This window comes from Galeopterus variegatus, unplaced genomic scaffold (assembly GCF_000696425.1).
Source record: "Galeopterus variegatus unplaced genomic scaffold, G_variegatus-3.0.2 Scaffold1244, whole genome shotgun sequence".
Lineage (NCBI taxonomy): Eukaryota > Metazoa > Chordata > Mammalia > Dermoptera > Cynocephalidae > Galeopterus > Galeopterus variegatus.
Window position 1 is genome coordinate 353,079 of NW_007727355.1, and position 18,942 is coordinate 372,020.

Here is an 18,942-nt window from a genome sequence, read left to right on the forward strand (position 1 = left end):
GGCTGTAGGTAAGTGGGTTTATTTCTGAATTCTCTATTCTGTTCCATTGGTCTGTGTGTCAAGTCTAGCAGTTTTTTGGTAGAGTCTTTAGATTTCTCCCCATATAAAATTATGTCATCTGCAAATTAGCAATTTGACTTCCTCCTTTCCAATTTGGATGTCCTTTATTTCTTTCTCTTGCCTAATGGCTCTGGCTAGGAATTCTATACTAAGTTGAATAAAAGTGGTGAGAGTGGGCATTCTCGTCTTGTTCCACTTCAGTATGATGTTAGCCGTGGGTTTGTCAAATATAGCTTTTATTGTATTAAGATACTTCCCTTCTATACCTAAGTTTTCAAGAGTTTTTGTCATGAATGGATGTTGAATTTTAACAAATGCTTTTCCTGTGCCTATCAAGATGATCATATGTTTTTTTTTTCTTTCATTCTGTTGATGTGATGTATTGTTTATTGATTTGTGTTTGTTGAACCATCCTTACATCCCTGGGGTAAACCCCACTTGATCATGGTGTATAATCTTTTTGACGTGCAGTTGGATTTGGTTTGCTAGTATTTTGCTGAAGATTTTTTCATCTATGTGAATCAGGGATCATGGCCTGTAGTTTTCTTTTTTTGTTGTATCCTTTCCTGGTTTTAGTATCAGGGTAATGCAGGCCTTGTAGTATGACTTTGAAAGAATTCTGTCCCCTTCAATTTTTCAAAATAGTTTAAGAAGTATAGCTATTATTTCTTCTTTAAATGTTTCATAGAATTCAGCAGTAAAGCCGTCTAGTCCTGGGCTCTTCTTTGTTGGGGTACTTTTTATTACTGATTTAATCTTGTTACTTGTTATTGGTCTGTTCAGGTTTTTCTATTTCTTCTTGGTTCAGTCTTGGTAGGTCATATGTGTCCAGGAATTTATCCTTTTCTCTAGGTTTTCAAATTTATTGGTGTATAGTTGTTCACAATAGTATCTAATCATCTTTTGTATTTCAGTGGTATATATTGTAATGTCTCCTTTTGCATTTCTGATTTTATTTATTTAGGTCTTTTTTTCTTGGTTAGCCTGGCTAATGGTTTGTCAATTTTGTTTATCTTTTCAAGAAACCAACTTTTTGTTTGACCTTTTGTATGGTATTTTTAGTCTCAGTTTCATTTATTTCTGCTCTGATTTTTATTATTTCTTTTTTTCTACTTATTTTGGGTTTAGTTTGTTCTGGCTTTCCTAATTCCTTGAGGTGTGTTGTTAGGTTGTTTATTTGAAATCAGTTTTTTTGACATAGGCATTTATTGCTATAAACTTTTCTCTTAATACTGCCTTGGCTGTATCCCAGAGGTATCGGTATGCTGTGTTTCTGTCTTTATTTGTGTCAATAAGGATTTTGATTTTCTTCTTAATCTCTTCTTTGACCTGTTGGTCACTCAGAAGCACATTGTTTAACTTCCATGTATTTATGTAGTTTTGAAAGTTCCTCTTGTTATCAATTTCTAGTTTTATTTCATTATGGTCAGAAAAGATTCTTGACATGATTTTGATTTTTTGAACTTGTTGATACTAATTTTGTGACCTAGTTTATGGTCAGTCCTGGAGAATATTCCTTGTTCTTAAGAAAAGAATGTGTATCCTGCAGCTATTGTATGAAATGCTCTGTATATGTCCATTAGGTCCATCTGGTCTATGGTGACATTTAAATCTGATGTGTCCCTTTTGATATTGTCTCAGTGATCTGTCCAATGCTGAGAGTGGGGTGTTAAAGTCTCCAACTGTTATTGTGTTGGCATCTATCTCTCCCTTTGTATCTGATAATATTCACTTTATATATCTGGGTGCTCTGGTGTTGGGTGTAAATATAATTGTTATATCCTCCTGCTGTATTGATCCCTTTATCATTATATAATGCCCTTCCTCATCTCTTAGTACAGATTTACATAAAATCTGTTTTATCTGATGATATAAATATAGCTACTCCTGCTCGCTTTTGTTCTCCATTTGTGTGGATATTTTTTTCCATCCCTTCACTTTCAGTGTGTGTGTGTGTTTGTAGGGAAGGTGTGCTTCTTGTAGGAAGTATATGTATGGGTCATGAATTCTGTCTATTAAGCCAGTCTATGTCTTTTAATTGGGGCATTTAATCCATTCACATTCAAAGTTATTATTGATAAGTGAGGTCTTACTCTTGTCATTTTATTGGTTGTTTTCTTCTTGTTGTGTGTTTCCTTTGTTCTTTCTTTCTCTCTTACTGTTTACTCATGGGGGTTGGTGGTTTTCTGTACTGATAAGATTTGATTACTTTCTCTTTCTAATTTGTGTATCTATTCTACCAGTTAGTTTCATTTTGGGGGGGGGGTGTTTACATGATGGTTGTTCTTGTTCAATCTCTTGTAGACATAAAACTCCACTAAGCATTTCTTGTAAGGCCAGACTGGTGGTGATGAATCCCCTTAATTTTTGCCTGTCTGAGAAATACTTTATTTCTCTTTTGTATCTGAAGGGTAGTTTATTCTTGGCTGGCAGTTTTTTTATTTTAGTATTTTGAATATATCATCCCATTCCTTCCTAGCCTGTGGATGTCCTATGATTAGGTAAGTATTTAAATGAGACTGGGCTGTGGCCTTCACAAGTGTTCTCAGCTTCCCCACTCCACCCCCAATTAGGTGAGACAGGAAGGTTAGAGGGGTTTGGCATTGGGTGTTTCCCTTCCCCCAGGTTGGTTAGGCTCTGATAAAATAGTTTCTCTTGAGGGCAGGCCTTTGTTAAGGAGAACAGAACTTTCACCCCTGACCCCACCTGATGGAAGCACCAGAGGATTTTTTTCTTAGATCTTTACTGTGAGGACGTGGAAGGGCTCCTGGAAGTAACACTCATGAATGTGTGCTGCTCGCTCCCCCTGTGCCATGGCTGAGTCTCTCAATGGAGTCCATGCTCTGTTTTTGTCTCTCAAGTAAGTCTACGCTCAGTCTCCTCAGTTGATCAATACCCTGTGGGTCTTATTCCAAGATGCTGGCTCCAGCACTGGTTTCTGCTCCAGGTAAGCTGCGATTCTCCACATCTGCCACTCTCCTGTTTTCAGAGAAGTGATTTGCTCCATGACCTAATTCTCTAATGGATCTAAGAAGGGTTCTTGATTTTCAGTGTTTCAGCTTTTTTTCTTGTTGTGAGGACAGAAGTGATGGCTTCCAAGATTTTTAAACATTGTACTGGAGACCACTCTAACCAACTCCATCTGTTTACTTCTTGGATACTATGTTAGTCCATTTCTGTTGCTTATAATACCTGAAACTGCAAATTTATATAGAAATAAAATTTTTTACATTTCACAGGCTGGGGAATCCACAGTCCAGGGGTGCATCTGGTGAGGGTCTTCTTAGGGGTAACTCTCCGCAATGTAGAGTATCACATGACAAATGGGCTGAGCAAGAGAGCTAACCTCCTCACTTGCTGTCATTTTAAAGCCATCAGAACCACACCCATTGCCACCATTAAACCATGAATGGATTAATCCACTCACAAGAGTGCAGTCCTTACAACCTAATCACCTCTTGAAGCCCCACCTTTCAATTATCAAAATAGGATTTCCGCCCTCTTAACACTGTTACAGTAGGGATTGTTTCCAATACATGAACCTTTGGGAGACATATTTAACCCACAGCAAATGCTATATTCTAGTATTTCTCAAGAGAAATAGCTCTGTTTCTTTGGGTGTATGTACAGCCTCTCTCTCCTGATGCTGGTCTCCCCCATACACTTGGCGTTTCTTGCTTGCACACACAACTCTTGCAGAGGGATCCCCCTGAGCATGTCCTGGGCTACACTGGCCTCTCCCGACCCCCATCAGAACTTTGCATGTGGCTATGCACTCCATCTAAGCCACAGTGTGAGTGCGTCTATGAGTTTATTTATTTATTTATTTATTTATTTATTTATTTATTTATTTATTTATTTATTTATTTATTTATTGTCCTTTTTGAGACCGGCTGCACCGCACTCAGCCAGTGAGCGCACCGGCCATCCCTATATAGGATCTGAACCCACGGCAGGAGCGCCGCTGCGCTCCCAGCGCCACACTCTCCCAAGTGTGCCACGGGCTTGGCCCTCAATGAGTTTATTTCTATATCTCTTCCACAAGTTGAGTACCTGGTAGCATTTATTTATTTATTTATTCATTTTTAATTTTATTTATTTGTTTTTATTTTTATTTTTGGCAGCTAGCCAGTGCAGGGATTGAACCCTGGACTTTGGTATTAGCAGCACCACTCTCTAACTGGAACTGACTGGCCGGCCCCCCAGGGTGGAGTTTCATAGGCACCATTTGAACAACTGCAAGTCCCCCAAGTGGTTCTGATGAATCCAGCGTGTGAACCCCTTAAACTCACTCAGTCCCTCCCCTGCCAACACAGGAGCTGATCTCAGGCCCTTCCCCACCTCATACACACCTCATAGACTGCTGGGCAATATCCCTGCACCATCTCTAAAGAGGATTATGAGCCCGCCCAGCAACCCTTCAATTTCTTTTCTCTTAAAAGAGCTCTCAATATGAAGCCAGGGCAAGGAGTCCTTCTCTTAGTTCAGGGTCTCTCCTCCTCAGCACTGTGGACATCTCAGGGTTGGACAATTCTTCCTGGCCTGGAAGGGCGTCCTGGGCACTGTAGGTGCTGAGCAGCATCCCCAGCCTCCACCCACTCCAAGCCAAGAGCACCCCCCAGTGGTGACAACCACAAGTGTCCCCAGATGTCACCAAGTGTTCATGGGGGGGAAGCAGGTGCATAATTGTTCCTGGATGAGAACCACAGCGTTGGTGAACCAGTTTTATTATTCTTTTAAATTTAAAACATGTCCCTAGAGAGGAGCATGTCAGTTAAAACCAGGGCCCCCCACTGGGAGCAGTTTCCCTCCCACTAGGAATCTTCTCCCTGACAGACAGGAAGGACGGACGGAGGGGGAATCACAGCCACTTCTATGAAGAATGGAGCCCATGGGGCCTTTCCTGGCCACTTAATCCTTGTCCTCCTTGTAGAAACCTTCAATCTCAGCTTGGTATATCTTGGCCACTGTCGCCCTCTTCAGTCTGGTGGTAGCCCCTGTAACAGAAGCAAGTCCGAAGTGGGGCCAGAGGTCTCGGGCATTCTGATAAGCACCCCAGGGTCCTCGGGTGTGGATGACCCTCGGCCCACACTTTGAGAAACACTGGTCTGTAGGGTAAAGTCCAGACTTCTTCAACACCATAGGGGGGCAGGAGGGACTATGTCCCCCACAAAAGCCAGGGACCACATCTGGGTGTGTGATCCTAGGGTGCAGCTCATCTTCTAGTTTGAGGGAAGCCCCTAGGAAAGAAGCTGAGAGGGGTCTTAGCACCACGTCCTACACACAGTCTGCACTTAAGTGTGTTTTGCTTAATGGGGCAAGAGCACGTGGCCATGGCACGTGACCCAAGTTTGGCATCTGCCCAGAGCCTGTAGGATGTAGACAACTGGCCAGGACCCCTCCCCACACCCACCCACCCACCTGCCTGCAGCTCACCAAGCTCGCCGCCACCCACGGAGAAGTCTGTGTCAAGGATGGCCCACTTGATAATCTTAGCACTCTCCGAGGTGGCTTCTGCGTTCACAGCGTCAATCCTCTGACTGATGAAGTCTGTGATGACTGGGTCGCGGTCGTAGATGATGTCGGTCAGCCTGGTGGAGTGGCTCTTGAGATGCTGGCAGAAAGCCACGGCCTCGCTGGTCAGCGCGTTCCGAGACTCTCCCGTCTCTGGGTTGATCTGGCACTGCCAGATGGGGACCAGGGTCAGGCCACTCCCGAACCACCTCCGCACCCACCACCAGCCCCCAACCCAGCACCCCTTGCGGGGGGTTCACCACATCAATCCTGGGACTGCCAGGGTCCCCCCTGCTCCCACTGTACAGATGAGCAAATGGGGGCCCTTCCTGGGGGGGATTTGCCCAACGTTGTCCCACTCGTTAGGGGCAGGGGCAGGCCAGACTTAAGCCTGTCCACAGTTTTATTTGCTTGTTCCAAGATGGGAGCCCACACTGCTCCAGTAGGAGGGAGGGGACAGTCCTGGGTGCACAGTGGGGCTGCTGCCCAGAGTGCACAGGCCTCACTGAGAACCATCGCTGAGATGTTGTTTCTTGGGTCGAAGTCCCTTCCCTGCAGAGGCCAGCCCTGCAGGCCACACCTCTGGGGTCATCAGAAGCCCCCATCCCCCCTCCCCACAACGAGGGTGTGGCTGATGTCCTAGATGTGGTACTCTGGGAGCCGGTGCTGAGTGACCAAGTCACCCCTCTGTTCTGAGCCTAGTTTTCTTATCTTGCAACCAGGTCAGAAGCCCTTATCCAACCAACCCACCGACATCCCAGATTGTCGGGAGGCTCAAAGACAGCCCCGAGGCACCTTCACCGTGAGGAGAGCGCACAGGTATGGAGCATCTTGGCCCACGACCAGGACGTAGCGGACAATGGGGATGTACATCCTCACCCGCTCCTCGATGGGGTTTGGGTTGATCTTCTCACCCGAACTGAGGGTGATGATATCTGTGTGTGGAAATGAAGAAGGGCTTTGTCTCTGGAAAGCTACATCAAGCTGGCTCTCATGGAGGCCCAGGTGAGGGTTTGGGAAGGGGGAGACTGTCCCAAAGCAGCCCTGCCTCGCAAGGGGTCTCCCAGGGCCCATGGCTGCTCCTCTCTGTGAGCCCAGGCATATCAAGGATTCCCCTTCCTCCAATATGGACTTCAGCCCTCAGTCAGCCTTGTGCTGTGTGCAACCTGCACCACTGTCCATGGCAGCCCTGCACGGCCCGGTCCTATCTTGCTCACCCTTGACGTTACCCATGATGTAGAGGAATCTGTCAATGTCCAAAAAGCCCAGGTCCCCTGTGTGCATCCAGCCATGACAGTCCATCTTCCTCTGGGTGTTCTCCTTGTCGTTGAGATACCCCATGAAGACGTTCCGGCCCCAAATGTGGATGTTCCCGATGCCCTCCTCATCTTCACCCTCCACCTTGGTGTAGGTGTTGGGGAGCTCCTTCCCACAGCTGCAGACAGTGGGCAGGGAGTGGGGGGGTGTTAGACTTGGCCAGACACAGCCCCCTCCACAGTAGGGGCTCCCCACCCTCTGCTCACAGCCCCTCTTCCTGTCCACAAACCATTCGATCCTAGGTCTTCTCTGTCTTCCTTTTGGCACCTAGAGTCCCATTGATCCAAAGTAGGGGGCGAATGAAGAAGGAAAACCTCCTGGCTGAGTCCCAGCCCAGAGCCAAGTCCAAGGGGGACATGAACACATCACACCCAGCCCCTGGCCTCCGGGAGCCCCCAGATCCACCCAGGGGACAAGCAAGACTTGAATAAACTCAAGGCATCTTTTGGTTGGAACTGGTTTCTGTTGAAGGTTTCCAGGCAGAGGAGAGAGAACAATGAATACGATCTAGGCAGGAACAGGGGGTCCCACCACCTCATTTATCTCATTAGAGACAAGAGGGCTGGCACTTCAACCTCTCAAAGCTCAAGGTTCCTGCCAGGGCATCAGGACACCAATCTCTGCCCTTTTATTCCCCAGGCTGTCTGGAGACTCAGGGCAGAGCCTCAAACTGGTCCTGGCCAACACCCAGGATGCACGGATGCATGGATGCACGCTGCTATGGACTGAATGGTGTAACCTCCCAAATGCATATGTTGAAGCCCTAACCCCCAAAGCGATGGTATTTGGAGGTGGGGCCTTTGGGACGTAAAGGTTAGATGAGGTCATGAGGGTGGGGTCCCCATGATGGGATTAGCACCCTTGTAAGAAGAGACCCCAGAGAGCTTCCTCTCCTCTCCACCCCCAACCCCTGGCCACGTGAGGACATAGCAACAAGGCAGCCGTCTGCAAGCCAGGAAGAGATCACCCACCAGCCAACACCTTGATCTTGGACTTTCAGCCTCCACAACTGTAAGAAAATAAAGCTCTGTTGTTTAAGCCCTCCAGTCTACAGTATTTTGTTAGGTAGCCTGAGCCGGTTAATACACCACACCTGTCTTGATCCCCTTCCCCTAGCGCAATGCAAACTCTGCGTTCTCCCTCAAGTGTTTCTCAAATGCACGAACCACCCAACGAATGAGTGGAAAGCCATTTAAGAGGCTTCATGGAAGCTCCTATGTCCACTGACTGATTTCACATCTGCTAACCCCACTTACCCTGAAGCTATTGACGTCCTGTGTGGGGTGGTAGCTTCCAGGAGCATTACAGGTTTCCTCTGGCTGCTCAGATTGCAGGCTGGGATTGCTGGTATTTGGTTCTCTACTGTTACCTCAGAGCCACAGACTCTGCTGCCAGGTGATGATCACTCAAAGCTCATCATCGGTGCTGTGGGATGGGAGGTCTGCATGCTACCTCCCAGCCAGGTGATGACTTCTGCCAGTTACCCCTCCTTCCTCCAGCTTCCAAGCCTGTACCCTTTCTGCCCTGCCTTTCTGGGCTTGGGGTTAAGGAGACCATGTGGGTGGGAAAGTGCTTTGTAACCAGCTGCTCCTCATCCCCTGTCTCTGCTGAAAGTCACCCCCACCTGCCCAAAGTCAAGGTGTTCTGTGGGTGATACAAAGACTTTCTCCTTGACCAAACTCTAGTCAGGCTCCTCTGAGCCTTCTTGACTGGGCCTCCACTGCGACCTTTTAAAAACTTCAGACTCAGCTCAAATGATTTTCCCCCACAGACACACGCACACACTAAGAGACTTGAGCAAACAGCATGGTTTCTAGCAGTTCAAGAGCGCATCCCTGGGCCGGCCCGGTGGCGCACTGGATAGTGCGCCGCTTGGGAAGCGCGGCGGCGCTCCCGCCCGAGGGTTCGGATCCCACATACAGACCAGTTCCCGCTCACTGGCTGAGCGAGGCGTGGGAGCAACACCGAGGGTTGCGATCCCGTTGCCAGTCCCCGGTCCGGTACGGGGGCAACACTGAGGGTTGCGATCCGTTGCCGGACACGGAAAAAGACAAAAGACAAAAAAAAACCAAAACCAAAAACAAAAAAACAGCGCATCCCTAGGATGACCCAGTCCCCTTAAGTTCCTGCCTGAGAAAGCTCAACTCTGCCTGCAGAATCGACTGTTCTGGCCAAAAACCTGGTGATGGGTAACAGGCCCCTGTCTCAGTTTGTCTGGGCTGCTCTAACAAAATGCCATTCACCGGGTGGCTCATAAACAACAGAAATAAATTGTTCACAGTCCTAGAGGCTGGAAGTCCGAGATCAAGGTGCTGGCAGATTTGGCGTCTGATGAGGACGTCCTGGTTCATAGACAGCACCTTCTTGCTGTGGTCCTCACATGGTTGAATGTCGAGGGAGCTCTCTGGGTCCTTTTTATAAGGGCACTAAACCCAAGCATGAGGGCTCCACCCTCACAACCTAATGACTTCCCAAAGGCCTCACCTTCGGGGGTAGGTTTCAACATATGAATTTGGGGAGACACATTTAGTCCATAGCAGCCTCTGAACCCCCTCTTAGAGCAGTTACTTTAGAAAGCTCAAAATTAAAAATCCTTTCTCTGCCCTTTCAGGTGTAAAACTACCACACCACCCTGCTTCCTCAGAGACCTGAAAGCTGTCTCTTTGAAATGCAAGCATCGGGGACGTAACTCTCAATCTCTCATTCCAAGTCCTAGTGCCAAGATAAGGGCCCAAGACCGTGGGCTCTAACTCACACCACTGCCTCCTATCAGAAAGAGACATGAAGTAGCTTTCTCCGCCGTTAACTGCCAACTCACAAACCCAGAAGGCCTGATCATCTTAACGAACCCCCTCTGCCCACATTTTATAAATTTCTACCTCCCTGACTCTGCTCAAGCCCCCTGCCATTCCCTTCTTTTAAAACTCCCAGTCACCTTGGCACAAACTGGAGTTGAGTTCACGCTGGACTGTTCCCTATGACAGTAGTGTTACTGGATGGCGTCTGCCCTCGCCACTTTAACCAGTGTCTGGCTTTGTTTATCTTTGACAATGGTTACATGTTGGAAGGTGAGTCCCAGGCACTGATGGGAAATGCAAATGGGGGCCCTGAACTTAAAAAAATTTATTGTTTTTCTGAAATTCAAACTGAACTGGCAGTCCTATATTTTTATGTGCTAAATCTAGCAACCCTAGTCATAAAAAACACTGGGGTTTCCACCTTGCTCTCTGGGAGCACTTATTCCAAGGGAAGCCAGCTGCCATGTTGAGAGGATGCTCAAGCAGCCCTATGCTGAGGTCCATGTAGCAAAGAACCAAAGCTTCCTGCTGACAGTCAGGAAGGAACTGAGGCCTCCCACAGCAGCCATCTGAAATGGCAGGGTGGCTAAAATAATTCACCACTAGTAAAAATAACAATTTGTAAATCAAAATGTAAACCATAAGGGGCTTTGGGTCACCCCCCGCATAGGTCCACACACTGGTTTGCTTTTGGACACATGGTCCTTCAATGGAGGAGAGCCTGGTGGGGTAGCAGCATGCACTTGGGACCCACACGAGCTCTCGCTGCACCCTAGGTGATGAGAAGGGGTCCAAGGTCAGTCCCGGCCCCAGCCCTGGCCATCCCTCCATCTGTCCATCCCACCACCAGGACCCACCTCAGCAGGCGGAAGTCCTGGTGCCTGGAGAGCCGAGCTCTCGCTGCACCCTAGGTGATGAGAAGGGGTCCAAGGTCAGTCCCGGCCCCAGCCCTAGCCATCCCTCCATCTGTCCATCCCACCACCAGGACCCACCTCAGCAGGCGGAAGTCCTGGTGCCTGGAGAGCGTGTGGATGCCCGTGCACTCGGTCAAGCCATAGAGCTCAAAGATGGGTATGTTGAGGCTGAGGAAGAAGTCCAGGGTGGCCCTGGGGAGCCCACCACCCATGTTGAAGAACTGGTGGCAATGGTGCAGGCCCAGGAACTTCCTGGCTGGGTTGAAGATCACCTTCTTGGCTAGGCGGTAGCACAGTGGAGGATGGATTGGCCTAAGAAAAAGAAACATGGGAGCAGAGTGCAGCCTCCCCCACCCACCCTGGCCTCCAGCGGCCCCCTGTGGGCCCCCACGTGGGCAGCCCCAGCCTCACTCAAACATCCGCTTCCTGTTGGTCTTGAGCCCCAGCTCCATGGCCCAGTTGTCAATCTTCCTCCGGAACGCAGTCGAGTCCAGCTGTCTGGTCTTCAGGATGTCCAGCATCCTGTCCCAGACCCAGGGGACACCGCAAAATGTGGTGGGCCTCACCTCTCGCAGTGTGTCCCACAGGGAGCCCTGCAGGACAGAATGGCCCTCAGCCCCCGCCACTAGACAGAGCTGCCCATAACCACCCCCTCCCTGCCAATCCGCTCCGAGCCCGGGTGCTTGAAATCCTTGGCCTGAGGATGAGTACCAGGTCCAGGGCGTGAGTGATGCAGGGGGGTGGTTATGGTGACCACCAGAGCACCAACAGGCACCTCAAGGAGCATCCCCACACAGGCAGGCGCAGTGGGGTCCTGGTCCTTTCCCCCATGGCACAAACCATGGCAGATTCAGCCACGTTGCTGGCCGTCTCAGTAGCTCACGTCCACCCTCCTCCCTGATCTCTGAGTCAGGGCAGGGGGAGAAGAGAAGGGGAGGGCTGGGGGGTGCATGGAAAAGGGGAGAGAGAGAGACAGAGAGAGACAGAGACAGAGAGAGGAAGGGAGGGAGAGACACACAGAGACAGAGAAACAAAAACAGACAGAGATACGGGGCTGGGGAGAGAAAGACGCAGGAGGAAACGGAGATGGGAGAAACTCTGGTTTTCTCGCTGCTTTTCACATCTTCTCAGTTACCAAGAAAGATGTTCTTTTTTTTGGCAGCAGGTGGTACGGGAATCTGAATCCTTGACCTTGGTGACCAAGAAAGATTTTCCAACGAGCACAACCAAACTTTGGATCATGAATGATGGAGAATAAGACCTGGACCAAGCAATGCAGAAACGCACCGGTGCCCACGGGCCACCGAGGCCACCAGCTGACACCGTTCTCTATCATCCCACATTCTGAGACGGTTTGTAAAACATTGCCAGAAGAATACTATGAAAACAACACGACATTCCAGCGTGCATGTCCACAAAGTTTTGCCTTTTTTTTCCCAGGAGAAATTTGTGCAAATTTGTTCTCTCTCTCTCTCTTTTTTTTTTTTTTTTTGTCCTTTTTGAGACCGGCCGCACCGTGCTCAGCCAGTGAGCGCACCGGCCATCCCTATATAGGATCCGAACCCGCGGCAGGAGCACTGCTGCGCTCCCAGTGCCGCACTGTCCCGAGTGCGCCACGGCTCAGCCCTTGTTCTCTCTCTAAGTAGCCTTGATTTTGCCTCTTGGCCCAGAAATCCTAGATTATTTGTTTACTACTTGGCGTGTTTATAAACAAAGTTTTCAGGCCCCTGGGCTAGGGGAGTCATAGTGATCCCGGTAAAGACGTCAGCAGAGTTATCCCAAAGCATTCCTGGCTTTATTTCCTGTCTTGATGNAGACAGAGAGAGACAGAGACAGAGAGAGGAAGGGAGGGAGAGACACACAGAGACAGAGAAAAAAAAACAGACAGAGATACGAGGCTGGGGAGAGAAAGACGCAGGAGGAAACGGAGATGGGAGAAACTCTGGTTTTCTCACTGCTTTTCACATCTTCTCAGTTACCAAGAAAGATGTTCTTTTTTTTGGCGGCAGGCGGTACGGGAATCTGAATCCTTGACCTTGGTGACCAAGAAAGATTTTCCAACGAGCACAACCAAACTTTGGATCATGAATGATGGAGAATAAGACCTGGACCAAGCAATGCAGAAACGCACCGGTGCCCACGGGCCACCGAGGCCACCAGCTGACACCGTTCTCTATCATCCCACATTCTGAGACGGTTTGTAAAACACTGCCAGAAGAACACTATGAAAACAACACGACATTCCAGCGTGCATGTCCACAAAGTTTTGCCTTTTTTTTTTCCAGGAGAAATTTGTGCAAATTTATTCTCTCTCTCTCTCTCTCTTTTTTTTTTTTTTTGTCCTTTTTGAGACCGGCCGCACCGCGCTCAGCCAGTGAGCGCACCGGCCATCCCTATATAGGATCCGAACCCGCGGCAGGAGCGCTGCTGCACTCCCAGCGCCGCACTCTCCCGAGTGCGCCACGGGCTCGGCCCTTGTTCTCTCTCTAAGTAGCCTTGATTTTGCCTCTTGGCCCAGAAATCCTAGATTATTTGTTTACTACTTGGCGTGTTTATAAGCAAAGTTTTCAGGCCCCTGGGCTAGGGGAGTCATAGTGATGCCGGTAAAGACGTCAGCAGAGTTATCCCAAAGCATTCCTGGCTTTATTTCCTGTCTTGATGGGGAATGTGTGATTTTTCTACATTCACAGAGTAAACACAGTACGACTTCTTGTTTTGTGATGTATGTCGGTGACCTCGTGTGTTATTTTTTTACTGTAGTAAAATACATACGTAACATAAAATTTACCATCTTAACCGTGTTTACGTGCACAGTTCAGTAATAACATGAAGCACATGCACATGGCTGTGCAGCCATCACCACCACCATCTCCAGAACTTCCTCATCTTCCCAAGCTTACACTCTGTCCCCATGAAACACTCACTCCCCGTCCCCCACCCCAGCCCCTGGCACCCCCATTCTACTTTCTGTCTCTGTGGATCTGACGACTCTAGGGACCTCCTGTGAATGGAATCACACAGTGTTTGTCCTTGTGTGACTGGCTTATGTCACTGAGCATAATGTCTTTAAAGATTCATTCATGCTGTAGCATGTGTCAGGATTTTCTTCCTTTTTGAGGCTGAATTGTGTTCCATTGTATGGATGGACTGTGTTATTTAATCCATCCCTCCATCAATGGACACTTGGGTAATTTCCACTCATTTGCTTTTAATGGCTCAGTTTAGCTTCCTAAACTTGCAATCTTCACCCCTAGTAGAGGTGAGGCATGTGCCTCCCATTTCCCATGACAATAGATCAAATCTATTCCGCCCCCTTTGCTTCGCAGATGGGGAAACTGAGGCCCATAAATGGTAAAGGACCAGGGTCACACAACTAGTTGGTGGGCAAGCCAAAGATTCCCATGGCAGACTGAGCCCCCCACCCACTCGGGGCAGCCCCCCCTCAGCTACCATCCCCAGCCTCGCCTGCACTCACCCTCAGAGCTTCTGGCTGGGCAAAGTAAAGTGCTCCGGCCACTGAGATGGCGACCCACATGTCGAAGATCTGGGCCCCGACGTAGCTGAGTGGGAGGTAGCTCAGGAGGACCTCCTGCTTCTCTGGGGGGTACTTATAGCAAAGGCTCTGGACGGCAGCTGCCGTGGTCCAGGTGATCTGAAAGGCGACTCCCTGGTCACCTGCAGGCCGTTTCCTTCTCAGCCCCCAGGAGTGGTGTAGCTGGGTGGGGAAAGAGTCTGGGCCCAGCCCCCTCAAGCAAGACACTCACATTGTCATGGCTCAGCATCATGGCCTTGGGGGGGCCCGTGGCCTCCAGGCTGTAGACCAAGGTGCAGCACTGGTTGGGCTTCTGGGAATCAATGACCTGGTCCAGTTTGTCATCAGAGATGCCTTTTGCCAGGTCCAGAAACTCTCTCCACTGTAGAAAGGCCGGTGGGTGGGCTGGCAGGGGCAGCCCCTAGAGATTCCCCCAGGGCCCCCTCACCGCAGCAGCCTCAGCTACAGGCTCTCAGGGCTTTTGGCATCAACCAGAGCTTGATCTGCCATCCCCCGTGGTCCCTGGCTGCCCGCCCTGCCCTCTGCACTTGGACATACGGAATACAGATTCTTCTGCTCTGTCCGGATCACCTCCTTGTACTGGATGATGGCCTTGAGGTGCTTCAAGCAGCCCTGGATCTGCAAGACATTACCAGGCTCAGCTTGGGGCCCACAGGCACAAAGGTGGGGGATACCCTAGCCCTTGTTTACCGGGTGCCACCTCTGGAGGTGTCATGGGGGGCCCCCAATGCTTTCTCTATTGTGGCAAAATGCACGTGCATGTACCATTTTTAAACACTTTTAAATGTACAATTCAGTGGCATTTAGTACACTCACAATGTTGGACATCCATCATTGTTAACTGGCAGAAGAGTATTCTAGGCAGAGGGCACAGCCCGTGCAAATGCCCTGAGGCAGGACCATGACTGGTGTGTTCCAGAACATTCCATCACGCCAAAAGGAAACTCTGTACCCATTAGCTGTTACTTCCCTCTTCCCAGTTCCTGGCAACCACTAATCCACTTTCCTTTTTTATGGATTTACATATTCTGGATATTTCATTTAAGTAAAATCACAATATGTGGCTTTTTGTGTCTGGTTTATTTCACCGAACCTAATGTGTTCAAGTTTCATCTTTCATCCACGTGTCAGAGCTTTCTTCCTTTTTGTGGCTGAATAATATTCCATTCTGTGGATGGACCACGTTGTGTTTATCTGTTCTTCCGTCGGTGGACATCTGGGTTGTTTTCACTGGTTGGCTGTTGTGAATCATGCTGCTAGGGACATTTATATACAAGGTTTTTCTTTGAACACCTGTTTTTGGTTCTATTGGACATATACCTAGGAGTGGAATTGCTGGGTCCTCTGATAACTATATGTTTAACTTTTTGAGGAACTGCCAGACTGTTTCCCACAGAAGCTGCACCATTTTACATTCCCACCAGCAGTGTACAAGGGCTCCAGTTTCTCCACATCCTTGTCAACACTTATTATCTGCTTTTTTGATTCTAGCCATCCTCGCATATGTGAAGGGGTATCTCACTGACGTTTGGATTTGCATTTCCCTGGTGACTAATGACATTGAGAATCTGTTCATGTGTGGCCATTTGTATATTGTTTTTGGAGAAATGTCTATTCAAGCACTTTGCACATTCCTTTTTTCTTCTTTTGGCAGCTGGCCGTTACAGGGATCAAAACTTGGTGTTATCAGCACCATGCTTTAAACAACGGAGCTAACTGTCCAGCCCCCAGTTATAAATGTACATACCTTTTGGTTTTTAGGTATCTATTTTACTTGTTTGTTTACTTATTTATTTTTGGCAGGAAGCCTGTACTGCCCATTTTTTAATTGGGTTGTTTGGATATTTTGTTTGTTTGTTTGTTTTCCCCCAGTTTTTATTTTTCAGTTTTATTTTATTTTTTTGCAGCACAGCGAGTAGCCTTTATTGTTTTTTTTTTGCAGTTTGTTAGAAAACTGACATTTAGATGTCAAAATTTATATGACAAAACTATCGGCAGCAATTTCAAGCATTTCAACAACGCTGATAGATTCCACTCTGCTGACACAAACAAGGCTACGTTTTTCCACATTCAACTTATTCCATGTTCAAAAAGCAAGACTTGAAGCCAGACACTTAGCTCAATGGTTAGAGCACAGCCTTATAAGACCAAGGTCACCAGTTCAGATTCCAGTACCTGCCAGCACCTATACAAAGCTCAAAAAAGCAAAAAGCAAGACTTGTCCCAAGTGGGCCTGTTATTAGACATCCACCACACTTCTCAGGACCTGTTTATGACGGGGTCTCCTTCATGGGCCTGATCTGCGTTCTCTGCCAGGTCTCTGATCACAACCGTAGGAACCCCCAGCCTCTCCACGTCAGCCAGAGTTGATACCTCCTTAGCAGGCTGGCTGGTTAGCTTGGTCGGTTAGTGTGCAGCCTTATAACACCATAGGTCAAGTGTTCGGTTCCCCATGATAGCCAGACACCAAAGGAAAAAAAAAAGAATATTAATGCTATAGCATTTTGAAGGCCCAGCTTTCTTTTTGTCAATTGGCAAACCAGCCCCTGCATTAAAAGTTTTGCTTCTCCTTTGCAAGCTGTGCACCCTGGTTGCCCATGAATATTTTCTCTGCTTCTTGATGCTCTTTTAATTTCAACTTTCTGCAGGGTCCTGAACCCTTCACCTTAGTATTATAGCACCACACTCTAACCGACTAAGCTAACCAGTCAGCCCTGAAGCTTGCACTTTGATATAGGGTAGTCCAGGACATTCCCACTACCAAGGTGACATTTAAGCAAAGACCTGAGGGAGGTGAGGGAGTGAGCTATGGAGGTATCTGGGGGAAAATGTTCCAGGCAGAGAGCACAGCATGTGCAAAGGTCCTGAGGCAGGACTGTGCCTGGCATGTGGGAGGAATAGCAAGGAGGCCTGTGTGTCTGGAGCAGAGTGAGAAGGGGGAGACAGGGAGGAGAGAAGGGCAGGGAGGGGACGAGCAGGTCATGCAGGGCCTTGTGGGTCAAGAGATGGGAGCCCTGGGAAGTTTTTGAGCAGAGAGGGACTTAGGTTTACAAGGATCCCTATGGCAACTTGAAAAGGGCAAGAACAAAAACAAGGGGACCAGTGAGGAATCTATTGCAAGAACATAGGGGAGAGAGGGCTGGCTGGTTAGCTCAGCTGGTTAGGAAGTGGTGTTATAACACCAAGGTCCAGGGTTCAAATCTCCGTGCCAACCCAAAAAAAAGATATTGAAGGTTTGGACAAGGGCAGGGGCAGTGGAGTGGGGAGAATTGGTTAGGTCCTGGGCATGCTTCAAAGGCAGGCTGTATTAGTTTCCTACAGTTGCTGTAAGGAGGTACCACAATCCTGGTGGCTTAAAAACAACACAAATTTATCTCACAGTTTCACAGGGCAGAAGTCCTGTGGGTTCGGCTGGGTGTCGGGCTAGAGTCTCACAAGCCCCCATCAAGGTTTCAACAGAGCTGCTTTCCATCCAGAGACCCTAGGGAAGGATCTGTTTTCTTGCTCGTTAAGTGTTAGCAGCATTAAGTTCCTTGTTATGTGGAAGCAAGGTCCCCTGGTCTCCTTCCTGGCTGTCAGCTGAGGGTCGTTCTCAGTTTCTTTCTTGTTTTTTGTTTGTTTGTTTTGTTTTGTTTGGCAGCTAACTAGTAAGGGGATCTGACCTTGACCTTGGTGTCATCCACACTAGCTAACCGACCAGCCCTCCTTCCCAGTTTCTAGAGATGGTCTACATTCCTTGGCTCGTGGCCCCTTCCCCCACTTTCAAAGTCAGCAACAAGGGGTTGAGCTCTTCTCATGCTTTGAACATCTCTAATCTCGCTTCTACCTCCAGTAGGAGAGAATTCTCTGCTTTTAAGGATTCACATGATAACCTCAGGCTCACCCAGATAAGCCAGGATAAATACCCCATCTCAAGATCCTTAAACGTAGCCCTATCTGCAAAAGTTTCTCTGGCCATGTAAAATACCATAATCACAGGCTCCAGGGGTCAGGGCATGAACATCTTTGGCCACTATTCTGCCAACCACACAGGACGAGCAGGACTTCCTGATGGAGATGAAGAAGAAGAAACAGGACTCAGGGATGTTGTCAGAGTTTGGGTCCAAGTAGCTGGAAGGATTAAGCTGCTACTGCCCAAGATGAGGAAGACGAAGGGAGGAGCAGGTTTGCTGCAGGGAGCTCAGGAGCTCAGTTTTGCACAGGCTGAGTTTGAGATGCTTGTTAGGCACCCAAGTGGAATGATCGGGAAGGCTGGAGATAGAAACGTGGGCAATGTCAGCATATAGATGTCACCTGGGATGCTTACGGAGTGTGAAGAGCAGCGACCTGCAGTCTCAGATTCGACCCACCTTGTCAGGGACTCTCCTTACAGGTGGAGAATGATCCTTGTTCCTGCACAGATCCTGTCTTGGGTTTATTTATTTCATAGTTTTTGGAAAACATTTTTAACTTGTGGCAAAAAACCCAAAACAAAACACAACATGAAATTTACCATCTTTTAAGTGTACGGTTCGGTGGTGCTGAGTACATTTACATTATTGCGTGACAGATCTCCATGACTTTTCCATCTTGGAAAACAGAAACTCTGTCCCCATTAAAAACTAACTCCCCAGCTCCTGTAAACCATTACTTTAGTTTCTATGATTTTGGCTATTCTAGGGACCTCATGTAAGTAGAATCACACAATATTTGTTCTTCTGTGTCTGGCTTATTTCACTGAGCATAATGTGCTCAAAGTTCATCGACATTGTGGCATGTGTTAGAATTTCCTTCATTTTTTTTTTTT

General features: G+C 48.2%; 1 protein-coding gene across 1 annotated transcript in view; it reads right to left on the bottom strand.

Annotated features, from left to right (window-relative positions):
- Positions 1–4,771: 4,771 nt before the first annotated feature.
- LOC103592948 (long-chain-fatty-acid--CoA ligase ACSBG2-like) overlaps positions 4,772–18,942 on the bottom strand; it is a 22,315-nt gene continuing 8,144 nt past the window's right edge. The window contains exons 5-13 of the mRNA XM_008575845.1: positions 14,694–14,774; positions 14,368–14,517; positions 14,079–14,255; positions 11,015–11,196; positions 10,682–10,915; positions 6,792–7,009; positions 6,370–6,509; positions 5,497–5,743; positions 4,772–5,057 (exon numbers count right to left, since the gene is read on the bottom strand). Of these exons, the coding sequence (XP_008574067.1) occupies positions 4,972–5,057; positions 5,497–5,743; positions 6,370–6,509; positions 6,792–7,009; positions 10,682–10,915; positions 11,015–11,196; positions 14,079–14,255; positions 14,368–14,517; positions 14,694–14,774 (1,515 nt within the window). The 3' untranslated portion in view covers positions 4,772–4,971. The remainder of the gene's footprint in view (positions 5,058–5,496; positions 5,744–6,369; positions 6,510–6,791; positions 7,010–10,681; positions 10,916–11,014; positions 11,197–14,078; positions 14,256–14,367; positions 14,518–14,693; positions 14,775–18,942) is intronic.